We start from the raw sequence: 22,677 nt of genomic DNA, 5'->3' as shown, positions 1-22,677 counted from the left end.
AGTCAGAGACAAGACACCAACCACGATCACGTCAGAGACAAGACACCAACCACGATCACGTCAGAGACAAGACACCAACCGTTATTAAGTCAGAGACAAGACACCACCCGTTATTAAGTCAGAGACAAGACACCAACCGTTATTAAGTCAGAGACAAGACACCAACCGTTATTAAGTCAGAGACAAGACACCAACCGTTATTAAGTCAGAGACAAGACACCAACCACGATCACGTCAGAGACAAGACACCAACCGTGATCACGTCAGAGACAAGACACCAACCGTTATTAAGTAAGAGACAAGACACCAACCATTATTAAGTCAGAGACAAGACACCAACCGTTATTAAGTAAGAGACAAGACACCAACCGTTATTAAGTAAGAGACAAGACACCAACCGTTATTAAGTCAGAGACAAGACACCAACCGTTATTAAGTCAGAGACAAGACACCAACCGTTAAGTCAGAGACAAGACACCAACCGTTAAGTCAGAGACAAGACACCAACCGTTAAGTCAGAGACAAGACACCAACCGTTATTAAGTCAGAGACAAGACACCAACCGTTAAGTCAGAGACAAGACACCAACCGTTAAGTCAGAGACAAGACACCAACCGTTATTAAGTCAGAGACAAGACACCAACCGTTATTAAGTCAGAGACAAGACACCAACCGTTATTAAGTCAGAGACAAGACACCAACCGTTATTAAGTCAGAGACAAGACACCAACCGTTATTAAGTCAGAGACAAGACACCAACCGTTATTAAGTCAGAGACAAGACACCAACCGTTAAGTCAGAGACAAGACACCAACCGTTAAGTCAGAGACAAGACACCAACCACGATCACGTCAGAGACAAGACACCAACCGTGATCACGTCAGAGACAAGACACCAACCGTTATTAAGTCAGAGACAAGACACCAAATGTTAAGTCAGAGACAAGACACCAACCGTTAAGTCAGAGACAAGACACCAACCGTTATTAAGTCAGAGACAAGACACCAACCGTTATTAAGTAAGAGACAAGACACCAACCGTTATTAAGTCAGAGACAAGACACCAACCGTGATCACGTCAGAGACAAAACACCAACCATTATTAAGTAAGAGACAAGACACCAACCGTTATTAAGTCAGAGACAAGACACCAACCGTTATTAAGTCAGAGACAAGACACCAAATGCGATCACGTCAGAGACAAGACACCAACCGTGATCACGTCAGAGACAAGACACCAACCGTGATCACGTCAGAGACAAAACACCAACCATTATTAAGTAAGAGACAAAGTCCTTAGTCATTCTGAGACAAGGTGCTTTCATCATCTTGTCATGTCGTGTTGTGACATGACACCATTATGTCATGTTGTGGTGTGACACCATTATGTCATGTTGTGGTGTGACGTGACACCATTTTGTCATGTTGTGGTGTGACACCATTATGTCATGTTGTGGTGTGACGTGACACCATTTTGTCATGTTGTGGTGTGACGTGACAAAATTACATCATGCTGTGGCGTGACACCATTATGTCATGTTGTGGTGTGACGTGACACCATTTTGTCATGTTGTGGTGTGACGTGACACCATTATGTCATGTTGTGGTGTGACACCATTATGTCATGTTGTGGTGTGACACCATTATGTCATGTTGTGGTGTGACACCATTATGTCATGTTGTGGTGTGACACCATTATGTCATGTTGTGGTGTGACACCATTATGTCATGCTGTGGTGTGACACCATTATGTCATGCTGTGGTGTGCCGTGACACCATTATGTCATGCTGTGGTGTGCCGTGACACCATTATGTCATGCTGTGGTGTGCCGTGACACCATTATGTCATGTTGTGGTGTGACACCATTATGTCATGTTGTGGTGTGACACCATTATGTCATGTTGTGGTGTGACACCATTATGTCATGTTGTGGTGTGACACCATTATGTCATGTTGTGGTGTGACACCATTATGTCATGTTGTGGTGTGACACCATTATGTCATGTTGTGGTGTGACACCATTATGTCATGCTGTGGTGTGCCGTGACACCATTATGTCATGCTGTGGTGTGCCGTGACACCATTATGTCATGTTGTGGTGTGACGTGACACCCTTATGTCATGTTGTGGTGTGACGTGACACCATTATGTCATGTTGTGGTGTGACGTGACACCATTATGTCATGCTGTGGTGTGACGTGACACTATTATGTCATGCTGTGGTGTGACACCATTATGTCATGTTGTGGTGTGACGTGACACCATTATGTCATGTTGTGGTGTGACGTGACACCATTATGTCATGCTGTGGTGTGACGTGACACCATTACGTCATGTGGTGTGACGTGACACCATTACGTTGTGTGGTGTGATGTGACACCATTACGTCGTGTGGTGTGATGTGACACCATTACGTTGTGTGGTGTGATGTGATAGTGTTCTGTTGTGTTATTGTGTTGTGTTATCTGGTCTACCTCTTTGTCTGTGTAGAAGAGGTCCATCTGTTGTCCAAAGGCCTCTGTGACCTTCTGGAGCAGCTCCTTGATTTTCAGAGGTCGCTGGAACGGGATGATGCTGCGGAACAGAGGATAGAGGTCATCCTGAAGGTTGAGACAGAGACCCCGGCACAGAGACCCCGGCACAGAGTCCCCGGCACAGAGACCCCGGCACAGAGACCACGGCACAGAGACCACGGCACAGAGACCACGGCACAGAGACCCCGGCACAGAGACCCCGGCACAGAGACCCCGGCACAGAGTCCCCGGCACAGAGTCCCCGGCACAGAGTCCCCGGCACAGAGACCCCGGCACAGAGTCCCCGGCACAGAGACCACGGCACAGAGACCCCGGCACAGAGACCCCGGCACAGAGACCCCGGCACAGAGACCCCGGCACAGAGACCCCGGCACAGAGACCCCGGCACAGAGACCCCGACACAGAGTCCCCGGCACAGAGACCCCGGCACAGAGACCCCGGCACAGAGTCCCCGGCACAGAGACCCCGGCACAGAGACCCCGGCACAGAGACCACGGCACAGAGAGGATCTGTCAGAGGGTTAACATTCTGTTTCCAACTCCACACTCTTTAGTCAGTCATCTCTGATGTTGTGATGGTAACATACTGCTACAGGTGAGAGGCAGTGTCTGTTTGTCTACTGCTTCACGTCACTTGTTCCGCCACAATTACTGTATAACAATGTCCTACCATTAGGACTGCCACAATTACCGTATAACAATGTCCTACCATTAAGACTGCCACAATTACCGTATAACAATGTCCTACCATTAGGACTGCCACAATTACCGTATAACAATGTCCTACCATTAGGACTGCCACAATTACCGTATAACAATGTCCTACCATTAGGACTGCCACAATTACTGTATAACAATGTCCTACCATTAGGACTGCCACAATTACTGTATAACAATGTCCTACCATTAGGACTGCCACAATTACTGTATAACAATGTCCTACCATTAGGACTGCCACAATTACTGTATAACAATGTCCTACCATTAGGACTGCCACAATTACCGTATAACAATGTCCTACCATTAGGACTGCCACAATTACCGTATAACAATGTCCTACCATTAGGACTGCCACAATTACCGTATAACAATGTCCTACCATCAGGACTGCCACAATTACCGTATAACAATGTCCTACCATCAGGACTGCCACAATTACTGTATAACAATGTCCTACCATCAGGACTGCCACAATTACTGTATAACAATGTCCTACCATTAGGACTGCCACAATTACCGTATAACAATGTCCTACCATTAGGACTGCCACAATTACCGTATAACAATGTCCTACCATTAGGACTGCCACAATTACCGTATAACAATGTCCTACCATTAGGACTGCCACAATTACCGTATAACAATGTCCTACCATTAGGACTGCCACAATTACCGTATAACAATGTCCTACCATTAGGACTGCCACAATTACCGTATAACAATGTCCTACCATCAGGACTGCCACAATTACCGTATAACAATGTCCTACCATCAGGACTGCCACAATTACTGTATAACAATGTCCTACCATTAGGACTGACACAATTACTATATAACAATGTCCTACCATTAGGACTGCCACAATTACTGTATAACAATGTCCTACCATTAGGACTGCCACAATTACCGTATAACAATGTCCTACCATTAGTAGGGTAGGAAACAACACTGTCGTGAGGCTCTATGGGGCAGGAAACAACGCTGTCGTGAGGCTCTATGGGGCAGGAAACAACACTGTCATGAGGCTCTATGGGGCAGGAAACAACACTGTCGTGAGGCTATATGGGGCAGGAAACAACGCTGTCGTGAGGCTCTATGGAGTAGGACACTGTCGTGAGGCTCTATGGGGCAGGAAACAACACTGTCGTGAGGCTCTATGGGGCAGGAAACAACACTGTCGTGAGGCTCTATGGGGCAGGAAACAACACTGTCGTGAGGCTATATGGGGCAGGAAACAACGCTGTCGTGAGGCTCTATGGAGTAGGACACTGTCGTGAGGCTCTATGGGGCAGGAAACAACACTGTCGTGAGGCTCTATGGGGTAGGACGCTGTCGTGAGGCTCTATGGGGTAGGAACCAACACTGTCGTGAGGCTCTATGGGGCAGGAAACAACACTGTCGTGAGGCTCTATGGGGCAGGAAACAACACTGTCGTGAGGCTCTATGGGGCAGGAAACAACACTGTCGTGAGGCTCTATGGGGCAGGAAACAACACTGTCGTGAGGCTCTATGGGGCAGGAAACAACACTGTCGTGAGGCTCTATGGGGCAGGAAACAACACTGTCGTGAGGCTCTATGGGGCAGGAAACAACACTGTCGTGAGGCTCTATGGGGCAGGAAACAACACTGTCGTGAGGCTCTATGGGGCAGGAAACAACACTGTCGTGAGGCTCTATGGGGCAGGAAACAACACTGTCGTGAGGCTCTATGGGGCAGGAAACAACACTGTCGTGAGGTTCTATGGGGCAGGAAACAACGCTGTCGTGAGGCTCTATGGGGCAGGAAACAACACTGTCGTGAGGCTCTATGGGGCAGGAAACAACACTGTCGTGAGGCTATATGGGGCAGGAAACAACGCTGTCGTGAGGCTCTATGGAGTAGGACACTGTCGTGAGGCTCTATGGGGCAGGAAACAACACTGTCGTGAGGCTCTATGGGGCAGGAAACAACACTGTCGTGAGGCTCTATGGGGCAGGAAACAACACTGTCGTGAGGCTATATGGGGTAGGAAACAACGCTGTCGTGAGGCTCTATGGAGTAGGACACTGTCGTGAGGCTCTATGGGGCAGGAAACAACACTGTCGTGAGGCTCTATGGGGTAGGACGCTGTCGTGAGGCTCTATGGGGTAGGAACCAACACTGTCGTGAGGCTCTATGGGGCAGGAAACAACACTGTCGTGAGGCTCTATGGGGCAGGAAACAACACTGTCGTGAGGCTCTATGGGGCAGGAAACAACACTGTCGTGAGGCTCTATGGGGCAGGAAACAACACTGTCGTGAGGCTCTATGGGGCAGGAAACAACACTGTCGTGAGGCTCTATGGGGCAGGAAACAACACTGTCGTGAGGCTCTATGGGGTAGGAAACAACACTGTCGTGAGGCTCTATGGGGCAGGAAACAACACTGTCGTGAGGCTCTATGGGGCAGGAAACAACACTGTCGTGAGGCTCTATGGGGCAGGAAACAACACTGTCGTGAGGCTCTATGGGGCAGGAAACAACACTGTCTTCCCCTCCCTGGACATGAGAACTCAGTCATGATATAACACAACACCCCGCTTCTCCCCCTCCCTGGACATGAGAACTCAATCATGATATAACACAACACCCCCCTTCTCCCCCTCCCTGGACATGAGAACTCAGTCATGATATAACACAACACCCCCCTTCTCCCCCTCCCTGGACATGAGAACTCAGTCATGATATAACACAACACCCCCCTTCTCCCCCTCCCTGGACATGAGAACTCAGTCATGATATAACACAACACCTCCCTTTTCCCCCTCCCTGGACATGAGAACTCAGTCATGATATAACACAACACCCCCCCTTCTCCCCCTCCCTGGACATGAGAACTCAGTCATGAGATAACACAACACCCCCCTTCTCCCCCTCCCTGGACATGAGAACTCAGTCATGATATAACACAACACCCCCCTTCTCCCCCTCCCTGGAAAGAGAAGTAGAAAAACAGTGGAAGTTGCAACTCACCGTTTCTCTCTCTCATGCTCCAGCTTGACTCTTAAATCCTGTTGAAAGGAAAAATGGCAACAGAGAGGATTATAAAGGTTGGAAAGATCAAGTGAAAGAGATGTGATGGTGTCTGTGTTGATTATCCCGGGACAGAGACATAAAGTGGGAGTAATATAATACTTAATTTATTTGTCCGTTTGCACGGATACTGTTCATTGTTTTCCCTGTCACAATACCCAACCGGACAGCCACCAGGCTGGGAACAGAGCTGCACAGCAGCCCTGAAATACTGAGGGGTTAGTGCCTTGCTCAAGGGCACACCGAGGTGAGTTATTGAACCAAATGGATGTTATTAACTATGATGATATTATTACTGACCTTCTGTTGTTCACAGTTGATTACTACTTTACAAAGAAAGCCTATTACCCAATAACAGTCTCAGCCGGGGATATATAGGAAATATCAGGAAACATTTGTTATATAAAAAACGATGTATATTTAACCCCTTATTTTTGGCACTAAACAGTCTAAGCCAGGGAGGGGGGGGGGGGGGGTATATGGAATTGTTTTAAGGTCATACCAAGGATCATTTTCCTATTTGAACTTGAATTTTAAGACCCTTTAAAAAGGAAGTTTGTTCTGAAGTGTCTGTCCAATATCTGAAAGATATCAGAAAGACCAGGAAACAGTTGTTATTTCCATCGGATGTATTTCGGCACTAAACAGTCTTCATATACTGTATACTTCCATACATTTTTTAAACTGCTACAGGGGGATTGCAAGGAGATCAATATGTCCGTGTTCGTGAGAGGCTCACCTTTCCACAGAGGGTTCATTCATATTAAGGCGAAGGCCAAAGTGATCGGCTGCTACAGACAATTTTGATTTTCGGGATGTCTCATAGTCTGATAAATCCCGCTCTAGATATGTCTCATAGTCTGATAAATCCCGCTCTAGATATGTCTCATGGTCTGATAAATCCCGCTCTAGATATTTCTCATGGTCTGATAAATCCCGCTCCAGATATGTCTCATGGTCTGATAAATCCCGCTCCAGATATGTCTCATGGTCTGATAAATCCCGCTCTAGATATGTCTCATGGTCTGATAAATCCCGCTCTAGATGTCTCATAGTCTGATAAATCCCGCTCCAGATATGTCTCATGGTCTGATAAATCCCGCTCTAGATATGTCTCATGGTCTGATAAATCCCGCTCTAGATATGTCTCATGGTCTGATAAATCCCACTCTAGATATGTCTCATGGTCTGATAAATCCCGCTGTAGATATGTCTCATAGTCTGATAAATCCCGCTCTAGATATGTCTCATAGTCTGATAAATCCCGCTCCAGATATGTCTCATGGTCTGATAAATCCCGCTCCAGATATGTCTCATGGTCTGATAAATCCCGCTCCAGATATGTCACTTCTCACTGCGGTTGCAGAAGCGCCACATCGGCGGATTGAAAGAATCCAGTGTACAAAAACACCTCCAGCTTCAACTGACAGATTTTATGGAGATTGTTTTATTATGCTAATTAGATTTTCACGAGGGAGGGACCTCAACTCTAGTTAAAGTACTACCGCTGCCCTCATTAATACTACTACCACCACCCTCATTAATACTACTACCACCACCCCCATTAATACTACTACTACACCCCTCATTAATACTACTACTACCACCACCACCCTCATTAATACTACTACTACCACCCCCATTAATACAACTACCACCACCCCCATTAATACTACTACTACTACCACCCTCATTAATACTACTACCACCACCCCCATTAATACTACTACCGCCACCCCCATTAATACTACTACCACCACCCCCATTAATACTACTGCTACACCCCTCATTGATACTACTACTACTACTACTACTACTACTACTACTACTACCACCACCACCACCCCATTAATACTACTACCACCACCCCCATTAATACTACTACTACCACCGCCACCCCCATTAATACTACTACCACCACCCCCATTAATAATACTACCACCACCCCCATTAATAATACTACCACCACCCCCATTAATAATACTACCACCACCCCCATTAATACTACTACTACCGCCTACATTAATACTACTACTACTACCACCCTCAACATTGATGGGTCTTAGGGTAGGGCAGGGACAGGTTTGGTTAGAGGATAAAGAGTAGGATAGAGGCTAGGGTCCTAGGGTAGGGGATGGGGTTGGGTAGAGGCTAGGATAGGATAGGGGATGGGGTTGGGTAGAGGCTTGGGTCTTAGGGTAGGGGGGTGGGGTTGGGTAGAGGCTAGGATAGGGGATGGGGTTGGGTAGAGGCTAGGATAGGGCCTAGGTTAGAGGCTAGGGTAGAGGATAGAGGCTGGGATCGAAAGGTAGGGGATGGGGTTGGGTAGGGGATAGAGGCTAGGGTCTTAGGGTAGGGACTAGGGTCGAGCATAGGTTAGGGGCAAGGGGCTAGGGTGGGGACTAAGGCAGAGTCTAGGGTAGGGCCTAAGGCAGGGTCTAAGAGAGGGACAAGGTCTAGGGTAGGGCCTAAGGTAGGGGCAGGGTCTAGGGGCAGGGTCTAGGGTAGGGGCAGGATCTAGGGTAGGGCCTAAGGTAGGGGCAAGGTCTAGGGTAGGGCCTAAGGTAGGGGCAGGGTCTAGGGTAGGGCCTAAGGTAGGGGCAGGGTCTAGGGTAGGGCCTAAGGTAGGGGCAGGGTCTAGGGTAGGGCCTAAGGTAGGGGCAGGGTCTAGGGTAGGGCCTAAGGTAGGGGCAGGGTCTAGGGTAGGGCCTAAGGTAGGGGCAGGGTCTAGGGTAGGGCCTAAGGTAGGGGCAGGGTCTAGGGTAGGGCCTAAGGTAGGGGCAGGGTATAGGGTAGGGCCAACAGTAGGGGCAGGGTCTAGGGTAGGGCCTAAGGTAGGGGCAGGGTCGAGGGTATGGCCTAAGGCAGGGAATAGGGTCTAGGGTAGGGCCTAAGGTAGGGGCAGGGTCTAAGGTAGGGCCTAAGGCATGGTCTAGGGTAGGGCCTAAGGTAGGGGAAGGGTCTAGGGTAGGGCCTAAGCCAGGGTCTAGGGTAGGGCTTAAGGTAGGGGCAGGGTCTAGGCTAGGGCCTAAGGCAGGGTCTAGGCTAGGGCCTAAGGCAGGGTCTAGGCTAGGGCCTAAGGCAGGGTCTACCTAGGGCCTAAGGCAGGGTCTAGGCTAGTGCCTAAGGCAGGGTCTAGGGTAGGGCCTAAGGCAGGGTCTAGAGTAGGGCCTAAGGCAGGGACAGGGTCTAGGGTAGGGCCTAAGGCAGGGTCTAGGGTAGGGCCAGGGTCTAGTGTAGGGCCTAAGGCAGGGTCTAGGGTAGGGCTTAAGGTAGGGGCATGGTCTAGGGTAGGGCCTAAGGTAGGGGAAGGGTCTAGGGTAGGGCCTAAGGCAGGGTCGAAGGTATGGCCTAAGGTAGGGGCTAGGGTCTGGGGTAGGGCCTAAGGTAGGGGCAGGGTCTAAGGTAGGGCCTAAGGCAGGGTCGAGGGTATGGCCTAAGGTAGGGGCAGGGTCTAGGGTAGGGCCTAAGGTAGGGGCAGGTTCTAGGGTAGGGCCTAATGCAGGGACTAGGGTAGGGCCTAAGGCAGGGTCTAGGGTAGGGCCTAAGGCAGGGTCTAGGGTGGGGCCTAAGGCAGGGTCTAGGGTAGGGCCTAAGGTAGGGGCAGGGTCTAGGGTAGGGCCTAAGGCAGGGTCTAGGGTAGGAACTAAGGTAGGGGCAGGGTCTAGGGTAGGGCCTAATTCAGGGTCTAGGGTAGGGCCTAAGGTAGGGGCAGGGTCTAGGGTGGGGCCTATGGTAGGGGCAGGGTCTAGGGTAGGGCCTAAAGCAGGGCCTAGGGTAGGGCCTAAGGCAGGGCCTAGGGTAGGGCCTAAGGCAGGGTCTAGGGTAGGGCCTAAGGCAGGGTCTAGGGTAGGGACTAAGGTAGGGGCAGGGTCTAGGGTAGGGCCTAGGGTAGGGCTTAAGGTAGGGGCAGGGTCTAGGGTGGGGCCTAAGGCAGGGTCTAGGGTAGGCCCTAAGGCAGGGTCTAGGGTAGGGCCTAAGGCAGGGTCTAGGGTAGGGCCTAAGGCAGGGTCTAGGGTAGGGACTAAGGCAGGGTCTAGGGTAGGGCCTAAGGTAGGGGCAGGGTCTAGGGTGGGGACTAAGGTAGGGTCTAGGGTAGGGCTTAAGGTAGGGGCAGGGTCTAGGGTGGGACTTACGGTAGGGGCAGGGTCTAGGTTAGGGCCTAAGGCAGGGTCTAGGGTAGGGCCTAAGGTAGGGGCAGGGTCTAGGGTGGGGCCTAAGGTAGGGTCTAGGCTAGGGCCTAAGGCAGGGTCTAGGCTAGGGCCTAAGGCAGGGTCTACCTAGGGCCTAAGGCAGGGTCTAGGCTAGTGCCTAAGGCAGGGTCTAGGGTAGGGCCTAAGGCAGGGTCTAGGGTGGGGCCTAAGGCAGGGTCTAGGATAGGGCCTAAGGCAGGGTCTAGGGTAGGGCCTAAGGTAGGGGCAGGGTCTAGGGTAGGGCCTAAGGCAGGGTCTAGGGTAGGGCCTAAGGCAGGGTCTAGGATAGGGCCTAAGGCAGGGTCTAGGGTAGGGCCTAAGGTAGGGGCAGGGTTTAGGGTAGGGCCTAAGGTAGGGGAAGGGTCTTGGGTAGAGCCTAAGGGAGGGGCAGGGTCTAGGGTGGGGCCTAAGGCAGGGTCTAGGGTAGGGGCAGGGTCTAGGGTAGGGCCTAAGGTAGGGGCAGGGTCTAGGGTGGGGCTTACGGTAGAGGCAGGGTCTAGGGTAGGGCCTAAGGTAGGGGCAGGGTCTAGGTAGGGCCTAAGGCAGGGTCTAGGGTAGGGCCTAAGGCAGGGTCTAGGGTAGGGCCTAAGGCAGGGTCTAGGGTAGGGCCTAAGGTAGGGTCTAGGGTAGGGCCTAAGGCAGGGTCTAGGGTAGGGCCTAATGCAGGGTCTAGGGTAGGGCCTAAGGTAGGGGCAGGGTCTAGGGTAGGGCCTAAGGTAGGGGCAGGGTCTAGGGTGGGGCCTAAGGTAGGGGCAGGGTCTAGGGTGGGGCCTAAGGCAGGGTCTAGGGTAGGGCCTAAGGCAGGGTCTAGGGTAGGGCCTAAGGCAGGGTCTAGGGTAGGGCCTAAGGCAGGGTCTAGGGTAGGGCCTAATGCAGGGTCTAGGGTAGGGCCTAAGGCAGGGTCTAGGGTAGGGCCTAAGGCAGGGTCTAGGGTAGGGCCTAAGGCAGGGTCTAGGGTAGGGCCTAAGGCAGGGTCTAGGGTAGGGCCTAAGGTAGGGGAAGGGTCTAGGGTAGGGCCTAAGGCAGGGTCTAGGGTAGGGCCTAAGGCAGGGTCTAGGACAGGGCCTAAGGTAGGGGCAGGGTTTAGGGTAGGGCCTAAGGTAGGGGCAGGGTCTTGGGTAGGGCCTAAGGGAGGGGCAGGGTCTAGGGTGGGGCCTAAGGCAGGGTCTAGGGTAGGGGCAGGGTCTAGGGTAGGGCCTAAGGTAGGGGCAGGGTCTAGGGTAGGGCCTAAGGCAGGGTCTAGGGTAGGGCCAGGGTCTAGTGTAGGGCCTAAGGCAGGGTCTAGGATAGGGCTTAAGGTAGGGGCTAGGGTCTAGGGTAGGGCCTAAGGTAGGGGCAGGGTCTAAGGTAGGGCCAAAGGCAGGGTCAAGGGTATGGCCTAAGGTAGGGGCAGGGTCTAGGGTAGGGCCTAAGGTAGGGGCAGGGTCTAGGGTAGGGCCTAAGGTAGGGGCAGGGTCTAGGGTAGGGCCTAAGGTAGGGGCAGGGTCTAGGGTAGGGCCTAAGGTAGGGGCAGGGTCTAGGGTAGGGCCGAAGGCAGGGTCTAGGGTAGGGCCAGGGTCTAGTGTAGGGCCTAAGGCAGGGTCTAGGGTAGGGCTTAAGGTAGGGTCTAGGGTCTAGGGTAGGGTCTAAGGTAGGGGCAGGGTCTAAGGTAGGGCCTAAGGCAGGGTCGAGGGTATGGCCTAAGGTAGGGGCAGGGTCTAGGGTAGGGCCTAAGGCAGGGACAGGGTCTAGGGTAGGGCCTAAGGCATGGTCTAGGGTAGGGCCAGGGTCTAGTGTAGGGCCAAAGGCAGGGTCTAGGGTAGGGCTTAAGGTAGGGGCATGGTCTAGGGTAGGGCCTAAGGTAGGGGAAGGGTCTAGGGTAGGGCCTAAGGCAGGGTCGAGGGTATGGCCTAAGGTAGGGGCTAGGGTCTAGGGTAGGGCCTAAGGTAGGGGCAGGGTCTAGGGTGGGGCCTAAGGTAGGGGCAGGGTCTAGGGTGGGGCCTAAGGTAGGGGCAAGGTCTAGGGTGGGGCCTAAGGTAGGGGCAGGGTCTAGGGTGGGGCCTAAGGCAGGGACTAGGATAGGGCCTAAGGCAGGGTCTAGGGTAGGGCCTAGGGTAGGGGCAGGGTCTAGGGTAGGGCCTAAGGCAGGGTCTAGGGTAGGGCCTAAGGCAGGGTCTAGGATAGGGCCTAAGGCAGGGTCTAGGGTAGGGACTAAGGCAGGGTCTAGGGTAGGGACTAAGGCAGGGTCTAGGGTAGGGCCTAAGGCAGGGTCTAGGATAGGGCCTAAGACAGGGTCTAGGGTAGGGCCTAAGGTAGGGGCAGGGTTGAGGGTAGGGCCTAAGGTAGGGGCAGGGTCTTGGGTAGGGCCTAAGGGAGGGGCAGGGTCTAGGGTGGGGCCTAAGGCAGGTTCTAGGGTAGGAGCAGGGTCTAGGATAGGGCCTAAGGGAGGGGCAGGGTCTAGGGTAGGGCCTAAGGGAGGGGCAGGGTCTAGGGTAGGGACTAAGGAAGGGTCTAGGGTAGGGCCTAAGGCAGGGTCTAGGGTAGGGCCTAAGGTAGTGGCAGGGTCTAGGGTAGGGCCTAAGCCAGGGTCTAGGGTAGGGCTTAAGGTAGGGGCAGGGTCTAGGCTAGGGCCTAAGGCAGGGTCTAGGCTAGGGCCTAAGGCAGGGTCTAGGCTAGGGCCTAAGGCAGGGTCTAGGCTAGGGCCTAAGGCAGGGTCTAGGCTAGGGCCTAAGGCAGGGTCTAGGCTAGTGCCTAAGGCAGGGTCTAGGGTAGGGCCTAAGGCAGGGTCTAGAGTAGGGACTAAGGCAGGGACAGGGTCTAGGGTAGGGCCTAAGGCAGGATCTAGGGTAGGGCCAGGGTCTAGTGTAGGGCCTAAGGCAGGGTCTAGGGTAGGGCTTAAGGTAGGGGCATGGTCTAGGGTAGGGCCTAAGGTAGGGGCATGGTCTAGGGTAGGGCCTAAGGTAGGGGAAGGGTCTAGGGTAGGGCCTAAGGCAGGGTCAAGGGTATGGCCTAAGGTAGGGGCTAGGGTCTAGGGTAGGGCCTAAGGTAGGGGCAGGGTCTAGGGTGGGGCCTAAGGTAGGGGCAGGGTCTAGGGTGGGTCCTAAGGTAGGGGCAGGGTCTAGGGTAGGACCTAAGGCAGGGTCTAGGGTAGGGCCTAAGGCAGGGTCTAGGATAGGGCCTAAGGCAGGGTCTAGGGTAGGGCCTAAGGTAGGGGCAGGGTCTAGGGTAGGGCCTAAGGCAGGGTCTAGGGTAGGGCCTAAGGCAGGGTCTAGGATAGGGCCTAAGGCAGGGTCTAGGGTAGGGCCTAAGGTAGGGGCAGGGTTTAGGGTAGGGCCTAAGGTAGGGGCAGGGTCTTGGGTAGAGCCTAAGGGAGGGGCAGGGTCTAGGGTGGGGCCTAAGGCAGGGTCTAGGGTAGGGGCAGGGTCTAGGGTAGGGCCTAAGGTAGGGGCAGGGTCTAGGGTAGGGCCTAAGGCAGGGTCTAGGGTAGGGCCTAAGGTAGGGGCAGGGTCTAGGTAGGGCCTAAGGCAGGGTCTAGGGTAGGGCCTAAGGCAGGGTCTAGGGTAGGGCCTAAGGCAGGGTCTAGGGTAGGGCCTAAGGTAGGGGCAGGGTCTAGGGTAGGGCCTAATGCAGGGTCTAGGGTAGGGCCTAATGCAGGGTCTAGGGTAGGGCCTAATGCAGGGTCTAGGGTAGGGCCTAAGGCAGGGTCTAGGGTAGGGCCTAAGGCAGGGTCTAGGGTAGGGCCTAAGGCAGGGTCTAGGGTAGGGCCTAAGGCAGGGTCTAGGGTAGGGCCTAAGGCAGGGTCTAGGGTAGGGCCTAAGGCAGGGTCTAGGGTAGGGCCTAAGGCAGGGTCTAGGGTAGGGCCTAAGGCAGGGTCTAGGGTAGGGCCTAAGGCAGGGTCTAGGGTAGGGCCTAAGGCAGGGTCTAGGGTAGGGCCTAAGGCAGGGTCTAGGGTAGGGCCTAAGGTAGGGGAAGGGTCTAGGGTAGGGCCTAAGGCAGGGTCTAGGGTAGGGCCTAAGGCAGGGTCTAGGACAGGGCCTAAGGTAGGGGCAGGGTTTAGGGTAGGGCCTAAGGGAGGGGCAGGGTCTAGGGTGGGGCCTAAGGCAGGGTCTAGGGTAGGGGCAGGGTCTAGGGTAGGGCCTAAGGTAGGGGCAGGGTCTAGGGTAGGGCCTAAGGCAGGGTCTAGGGTAGGGCCAGGGTCTAGTGTAGGGCCTAAGGCAGGGTCTAGGGTAGGGCTTAAGGTAGGGGCTAGGGTCTAGGGTAGGGCCTAAGGTAGGGGCAGGGTCTAAGGTAGGGCCAAAGGCAGGGTCAAGGGTATGGCCTAAGGTAGGGGCAGGGTCTAGGGTAGGGCCTAAGGTAGGGGCAGGGTCTAGGGTAGGGCCTAAGGTAGGGGCAGGGTCTAGGGTAGGGCCTAAGGTAGGGGCAGGGTCTAGGGTAGGGCCTAAGGTAGGGGCAGGGTCTAGGGTAGGGCCGAAGGCAGGGTCTAGGGTAGGGCCAGGGTCTAGTGTAGGGCCTAAGGCAGGGTCTAGGGTAGGGCTTAAGGTAGGGGCTAGGGTCTAGGGTAGGGCCTAAGGTAGGGGCAGGGTCTAAGGTAGGGCCTAAGGCAGGGTCGAGGGTATGGCCTAAGGTAGGGGCAGGGTCTAGGGTAGGGCCTAAGGCAGGGACAGGGTCTAGGGTAGGGCCTAAGGCAGGGTCTAGGGTAGGGCCAGGGTCTAGTGTAGGGCCTAAGGCAGGGTCTAGGGTAGGGCTTAAGGTAGGGGCATGGTCTAGGGTAGGGCCTAAGGTAGGGGAAGGGTCTAGGGTAGGGCCTAAGGCAGGGTCGAGGGTATGGCCTAAGGTAGGGGCTAGGGTCTAGGGTAGGGCCTAAGGTAGGGGCAGGGTCTAGGGTGGGGCCTAAGGTAGGGGCAGGGTCTAGGGTGGGGCCTAAGGTAGGGGCAGGGTCTAGGGTGGGGCCTAAGGTAGGGGCAGGGTCTAGGGTGGGGCCTAAGGCAGGGACTAGGATAGGGCCTAAGGCAGGGTCTAGGGTAGGGCCTAGGGTAGGGGCAGGGTCTAGGGTAGGGCCTAAGGCAGGGTCTAGGGTAGGGCCTAAGGCAGGGTCTAGGATAGGGCCTAAGGCAGGGTCTAGGGTAGGGCCTAAGGTAGGGGCAGGGTTTAGGGTAGGGCCTAAGGTAGGGGCAGGGTCTTGGGTAGAGCCTAAGGGAGGGGCAGGGTCTAGGGTGGGGCCTAAGGCAGGGTCTAGGGTAGGGGCAGGGTCTAGGGTAGGGCCTAAGGTAGGGGCAGGGTCTAGGGTAGGGCCAGGGTCTAGTGTAGGGTCTAGGGTAGAGCCTAAGGGAGGGGCAGGGTCTAGGGTGGGGCCTAAGGCAGGGTCTAGGGTAGGGGCAGGGTCTACGGTAGGGCCTAAGGTAGGGGCAGGGTCTAGGGTAGGGCCAGGGTCTAGTGTAGGGTCTAGGGTAGGGCTTAAGGTAGGGGCTAGGGTCTAGGGTAGGGCCTAAGGTAGGGGCAGGGTCTAAGGTAGGGCCAAAGGCAGGGTCGAGGGTATGGCCTAAGGTAGGGGCAGGGTCTAGGGTAGGGCCTAAGGTAGGGGCAGGGTCTAGGGTAGGGCCTAAGGTAGGGGCAGGGTCTAGGGTAGGGCCTAAGGCAGGGTCTAGGGTAGGGCCAGGGTCTAGTGTAGGGCCTAAGGCAGGGTCTAGGGTAGGGCTTAAGGTAGGGGCTAGGGTCTAGGGTAGGGCCTAAGGTAGGGGCAGGGTCTAAGGTAGGGCCTAAGGCAGGGTCGAGGGTATGGCCTAAGGTAGGGGCAGGGTCTAGGGTAGGGCCTAAGGTAGGGGCAGGGTCTAGGGTAGGGCCTAATGCAGGGTCTAGGGTAGGGCCTAAGGCAGGGTCTAGGGTGGGAACTAAGGTAGGGGCAGGGTCTAGGGTGGGGCCTAAGGCAGGGTCTAGGGTAGGGCCTAGGGTAGGGGCAGGGTCTAGGGTAGGGCCTAGGGTAGGGGCAGGGTCTAGGGTAGGGCCTAAGGCAGGGTCTAGGGTAGGGCCTAAGGTAGGGGCAGGGTCTAGGGTAGGGCCTAATTCAGGGTCTAGGGTAGGGCCTAAGGTAGGGGCAGGGTCTAGGGTGGGGCCTATGGTAGGGGCAGGGTCTAGGGTAGGGCCTAAGGCAGGGCCTAGGGTAGGGCCTAAGGCAGGGCCTAGGGTAGGGCCTAAGGCAGGGTCTAGGGTAGGGCCTAAGGTAGGGGCAGGGTCTAGGGTGGGGCCTAAGGCAGGGTCTAGGGTAGGCCCTAAGGCAGGGTCTAGGGTAGGGCCTAAGGCAGGGTTTAGGGTAGGGCCTAAGGCAGGGTCTAGGGTAGGGCCTAAGGTAGGGGCAGGGTCTAGGGTGGGGCTTACGGTAGGGGCAGGGTCTAGGGTAGGGCCTAAGGCAGGGTCTAGGGTAGGGCCTAAGGTAGGGGCAGGGTCTACGGTGGGGCCTAAGGTAGGGTCTAGGGTAGGGCTTAAGGTAGGGGCAGGGACTAGGGTGGGGCCTAAGGCAGGGTCTAGGGTAGGCCCTAAGGCAGGGTCTAGGGTAGGGCCTAAGGCAGGGTCTAGGGTAGGGCCTAAGGTAGGGGCAGGGTCTAGGGTGGGGCTTACGGTAGAGGCAGGGTCTAGGGTAGGGCCTAAGGCAGGGTCTAGGGTAGGGCCTAAGGTAGGGGCATGGTCTACGGTGGGGCCTAAGGTAGGGTCTAGGGTAGGGCTTAAGGTAGGGGCAGGGACTAGGATGGGGCCTAAGGCAGGGTCTAGGGTAGGCCCTAAGGCAGGGTCTAGGGTAGGGCCTAAGGCAGGGTCTAGGGTAGGGCCTAAGGTAGGGGCAGGGTCTAGGGTGGGGCTTACGGTAGAGGCAGGGTCTAGGGTAGGGCCTAAGGCAGGGTCTAGGGTAGGGCCTAAGGTAGGGGCAGGGTCTAGGTAGGGCCTAAGGCAGGGTCTAGGGTAGGGCCTAAGGCAGGGTCTAGGTTAGGGCCTAAGGCAGGGTCTAGGGTAGGGCCTATGGTAGGGGCAGGGTCTAGGGTAGGGCCTAATGCAGGGTCTAGGGTAGGGCCAGGGTCTAGGGTAGGGCCTAAGGTAGGGGCAGGGTCTAGGGTGGGGCCTAAGGTAGGGGCAGGGTCTAGGGTGGGGCCTAAGGCAGGGTTTAGGGTAGGGCCTAAGGCAGGGTCTAGGGTAGGGCCTAAGGCAGGGTCTAGGGTAGGGCCTAAGGCAGGGTCTAGGGTAGGGCCTAAGGCAGGGTCTAGGGTAGGGCCTAAGGCAGGGTCTAGGGTAGGGCCTAAGGCAGGGTCTAGGGTGGGGCCTAAGGTAGGGGCAGGGTCTAGGGTGGGGCCTAAGGCAGGGTCTAGGGTAGGGCCTAACGTAGGGGCAGGGTCTAGGGTAGGGCCTAAGGCAGGGTCTAGGGTAGGGCCTAAGGTAGGGGCAGGGTCTAGGGTAGGGCCTAATTCAGGGTCTAGGGTAGGGCCTAAGGTAGGGGCAGGGTCTAGGGTGGGGTCTATGGTAGGGGCAGGGTCTAGGGTAGGGCCTAAGGCAGGGCCTAGGGTACGGCCTAAGGCAGGGCCTAGGGTAGGGCCTAAGGCAGGGTCTAGGGTAGGGCCTAAGGTAGGGGCAGGGTCTAGGGTAGGGCCTAGGGTAGGGCCTAAGGTAGGGGCAGGGTCTAGGGTGGGGCCTAAGGCAGGGTCTAGGGTAGGCCCTAAGGCAGGGTCTAGGGTAGGGCCTAAGGCAGGGTCAAGGGTAGGGCCTAAGGCAGGGTCTAGGGTAGGGCCTAAGGTAGGGGCAGGGTCTAGGGTAAGGCTTAAGGTAGGGGCAGGGTCTAGGGTGGGGCCTAAGGCAGGGTCTAGGGTAGGCCCTAAGGCAGGGTCTAGGGTAGGGCCTAAGGTAGGGGCAGGGTCTAGGGTGGGGCTTACGGTAGGGGCAGGGTCTAGGGTAGGGCCTAAGGGCAGGGTCTAGGGTAGGGCCTAGGGGCAGGGTCTAGGGTAGGGCCTAGGGGCAGGGTCTAGGGTAGGGCCTAGGGGCAGGGTCTAGGGTAGGGCCTAAGGCAGGGTCTAGGGTAGGGCCTAAGGCAGGGTTTAGGGTAGGGCCTAAGGTAGGGGCAGGGTCTACGGTGGGGCCTAAGGTAGGGTCTAGGGTAGGGCTTAAGGTAGGGGCAGGGACTAGGGTGGGGCCTAAGGCAGGGTCTAGGGTAGGCCCTAAGGCAGGGTCTAGGGTAGGGCCTAAGGCAGGGTCTAGGGTAGGGCCTAAGGTAGGGGCAGGGTCTAGGGTGGGGCTTACGGTAGAGGCAGGGTCTAGGGTAGGGCCTAAGGCAGGGTCTAGGGTAGGGCCTAAGGTAGGGGCAGGGTCTAGGGTAGGGCCTAAGGCAGGGTCTAGGGTAGGGCCTAAGGCAGGGTCTAGGGTAGGGCCTAAGGTAGGGGCAGGGTCTAGGGTAGGGCCTAATGCAGGGTCTAGGGTAGGGCCTAAGGTAGGGGCAGGGTCTAGGGTAGGGCCTAAGGTAGGGGCAGGGTCTAGGGTGGGGCCTAAGGCAGGGTCTAGGGTGGGGCCTAAGGCAGGGTCTAGGGTAGGGCCTAAGGCAGGGTCTAGGGTAGGGCCTAAGGCAGGGTCTAGGGTAGGGCCTAAGGCAGGGTCTAGGGTAGGGCCTAAGGCAGGGTCTAGGGTAGGGCCTAAGGCAGGGTCTAGGGTAGGGCCTAAGGCAGGGTCTAGGGTAGGGCCTAAGGCAGGGTCTAGGGTAGGGCCTAAGGCAGGGTCTAGGGTAGGGCCTAAGGCAGGGTCTAGGATAGGGCCTAAGGCAGGGTCTAGGGTAGGGCCTAAGGCAGGGTCTAGGGTAAGGCCTAAGGCAGGGTCTAGGGTAGGGCCTAAGGCAGGGTAAGGCAGGGTCTAGGGTAGGGCCTAAGGTAGGGGCAGGGTCTAGGGTGGGGCCTATGGTAGGGGCAGGGTCTAGGGTAGGGCCTAAGGCAGGGTCTAGGGTAGGGCCTAAGGCAGGGTCTAGGGTAGGGCCTAAGGCAGGGTCTAGGGTAGGGCCAGGGTCTAGTGTAGGGCCTAAGGCAGGGTCTAGGGTAGGGCTTAAGGTAGGGGCTAAGGTCTAGGGTAGGGCCTAAGGTAGGGGCAGGGTCTAAGGTAGGGCTTAAGGCAGGGTCGAGGGTATGGCCTAAGGTAGGGGCAGGGTCTAGGGTAGGGCCAGGGTCTAGGGTAGGGCCTAATGCAGGGTCTAGGGTAGGGCCTAAGGCAGGGTCTAGGGTGGGGCCTAAGGTAGGGGCAGGGTCTAGGGAGGGGGCTATGGTAGGGGCAGGGTCTAGGGTAGGGCCTAAGGCAGGGCCTAGGGTACGGCCTAAGGCAGGGCCTAGGGTAGGGCCTAAGGCAGGGTCTAGGGTAGGGCCTAAGGCAGGGTCTAGGGTAGGGCCTAAGGTAGGGGCAGGGTCTAGGGTAGGGCCTAGGGTAGGGCTTAAGGTAGGGGCAGGGTCTAGGGTGGGGCCTAAGGCAGGGTCTAGGGTAGGACCTAAGGCAGGGTCTAGGGTAGGGCCTAAGGCAGGGTCTAGGGTAGGGCCTAAGGCAGGGTCTAGGGTAGGGCCTAAGGTAGGGGCAGGGTCTAGGGTAGGGCTTAAGGTAGGGGCAGGGTCTAGGGTGGGGCCTAAGGCAGGGTCTAGGGTAGGCCCTAAGGCAGGGTCTAGGGTAGGGCCTAAGGTAGGGGCAGGGTCTAGGGTGGGGCTTACGGTAGGGGCAGGGTCTAGGGTAGGGCCTAAGGGCAGGGTCTAGGGTAGGGCCTAGGGGCAGGGTCTAGGGTAGGGCCTAGGGGCAGGGTCTAGGGTAGGGCCTAAGGCAGGGTCTAGGGTAGGGCCTAAGGCAGGGTTTAGGGTAGGGCCTAAGGTAGGGGCAGGGTCTACGGTGGGGCCTAAGGTAGGGTCTAGGGTAGGGCTTAAGGTAGGGGCAGGGACTAGGGTGGGGCCTAAGGCAGGGTCTAGGGTAGGCCTAAGGCAGGGTCTAGGGTAGGGCCTAAGGCAGGGTCTAGGGTAGGGCCTAAGGTAGGGGCAGGGTCTAGGGTGGGGCTTACGGTAGAGGCAGGGTCTAGGGTAGGGCCTAAGGCAGGGTCTAGGGTAGGGCCTAAGGTAGGGGCAGGGTCTAGGGTAGGGCCTAAGGCAGGGTCTAGGGTAGGGCCTAAGGCAGGGTCTAGGGTAGGGCCTAAGGCAGGGTCTAGGGTAGGGCCTACGGTAGGGGCAGGGTCTAGGGTAGGGCCTAATGCAGGGTCTAGGGTAGGGCCTAAGGTAGGGGCAGGGTCTAGGGTAGGGCCTAAGGTAGGGGCAGGGTCTAGGGTGGGGCCTAAGGTAGGGGCAGGGTCTAGGGTGGGGCCTAAGGCAGGGTCTAGGGTAGGGCCTAAGGCAGGGTCTAGGGTAGGGCCTAAGGCAGGGTCTAGGGTAGGGCCTAAGGCAGGGTCTAGGGTAGGGCCTAAGGCAGGGTCTAGGGTAGGGCCTAAGGCAGGGTCTAGGGTAGGGCCTAAGGCAGGGTCTAGGGTAGGGCCTAAGGCAGGGTCTAGGGTAGGGCCTAAGGCAGGGTCTAGGGTAAGGCCTAAGGCAGGGTCTAGGGTAGGGCCTAAGGCAGGGTCTAGGGTAGGGCCTAAGGCAGGGTAAGGCAGGGTCTAGGGTAGGGCCTAAGGTAGGGGCAGGGTCTAGGGTGGGGCCTATGGTAGGGGCAGGGTCTAGGGTAGGGCCTAAGGCAGGGTCTAGGGTAGGGCCTAAGGCAGGGTCTAGGGTAGGGCCTAAGGCAGGGTCTAGGGTAGGGCCAGGGTCTAGTGTAGGGCCTAAGGCAGGGTCTAGGGTAGGGCTTAAGGTAGGGGCTAAGGTCTAGGGTAGGGCCTAAGGTAGGGGCAGGGTCTAAGGTAGGGCTTAAGGCAGGGTCGAGGGTATGGCCTAAGGTAGGGGCAGGGTCTAGGGTAGGGCCTAAGGTAGGGGCAGGGTCTAGGGTAGGGCCTAATGCAGGGTCTAGGGTAGGGCATAAGGCAGGGTCTAGGGTGGGGCCTAAGGTAGGGGCAGGGTCTAGGGTGGGGCCTAAGGCAGGGTCTAGGGTAGGGCCTAAGGTAGGGGCAGGGTCTAGGGTAGGGCCTAAGGCAGGGTCTAGGGTAGGGCCTAAGGTAGGGGCAGGGTCTAGGGTAGGGCCTAATTCAGGGTCTAGGGTAGGGCCTAAGGTAGGGGCAAGGTCTAGGGTGGGGGCTATGGTAGGGGCAGGGCCTAGGGTAGGGCCTAAGGCAGGGCCTAGGGTAGGGCCTAAGGCAGGGTCTAGGGTAGGGCCTAAGGTAGGGGTAGGGTCTAGGGTGGGGCTTACGGTAGAGGCAGGGTCTAGGGTAGGGCCTAAGGCAGGGTCTAGGGTAGGGCCTAAGGTAGGGGCAGGGTCTAGGGTAGGGCCTAAGGCAGGGTCTAGGGTAGGGCCTAAGGCAGGGTCTAGGGTAGGGCCTACGGTAGGGGCAGGGTCTAGGGTAGGGCCTAATGCAGGGTCTAGGGTAGGGCCTAAGGTAGGGGCAGGGTCTAGGGTAGGGCCTAAGGTAGGGGCAGGGTCTAGGGTGGGGCCTAAGGTAGGGGCAGGGTCTAGGGTGGGGCCTAAGGCAGGGTCTAGGGTAGGGCCTAAGGCAGGGTCTAGGGTAGGGCCTAAGGCAGGGTCTAGGGTAGGGCCTAAGGCAGGGTCTAGGGTAGGGCCTAAGGCAGGGTCTAGGGTAGGGCCTAAGGCAGGGTCTAGGGTAGGGCCTAAGGCAGGGTCTAGGGTAGGGCCTAAGGCAGGGTCTAGGGTAGGGCCTAAGGCAGGGTCTAGGGTAGGGCCTAAGGCAGGGTCTAGGGTAGGGCCTAAGGCAGGGTCTAGGGTAGGGCCTAAGGCAGGGTCTAGGGTAAGGCCTAAGGCAGGGTCTAGGGTAGGGCCTAAGGCAGGGTCTAGGGTAGGGCCTAAGGCAGGGTAAGGCAGGGTCTAGGGTAGGGCCTAAGGTAGGGGCAGGGTCTAGGGTGGGGCCTATGGTAGGGGCAGGGTCTAGGGTAGGGCCTAAGGCAGGGTCTAGGGTAGGGCCAGGGTCTAGTGTAGGGCCTAAGGCAGGGTCTAGGGTAGGGCTTAAGGTAGGGGCTAAGGTCTAGGGTAGGGCCTAAGGTAGGGGCAGGGTCTAAGGTAGGGCTTAAGGCAGGGTCGAGGGTATGGCCTAAGGTAGGGGCAGGGTCTAGGGTAGGGCCTAAGGTAGGGG

At 56.6% G+C, this 22,677-nt stretch overlaps 1 protein-coding gene across 2 annotated transcripts in view; it reads right to left on the bottom strand.

Moving 5' to 3' along the window:
* map3k22 (mitogen-activated protein kinase kinase kinase 22) overlaps positions 1-22,677 on the bottom strand; it is a 103,651-nt gene that overhangs the window by 52,285 nt on the left and 28,689 nt on the right. For both annotated transcript variants that reach the window (XM_036945633.1, XM_036945634.1), the window contains exons 5-6: positions 6,244-6,281; positions 2,475-2,574 (exon numbers count right to left, since the gene is read on the bottom strand). In XM_036945633.1, the coding sequence (XP_036801528.1) occupies positions 2,475-2,574; positions 6,244-6,281 (138 nt within the window). The remainder of the gene's footprint in view (positions 1-2,474; positions 2,575-6,243; positions 6,282-22,677) is intronic.

The sequence above is a fragment of the Oncorhynchus mykiss genome, chromosome 15, assembly GCF_013265735.2.
Source record: "Oncorhynchus mykiss isolate Arlee chromosome 15, USDA_OmykA_1.1, whole genome shotgun sequence".
In the NCBI taxonomy this organism is placed as follows: domain Eukaryota; kingdom Metazoa; phylum Chordata; class Actinopteri; order Salmoniformes; family Salmonidae; genus Oncorhynchus; species Oncorhynchus mykiss.
This window is presented reverse-complemented; position numbering and strand designations above follow the sequence as displayed.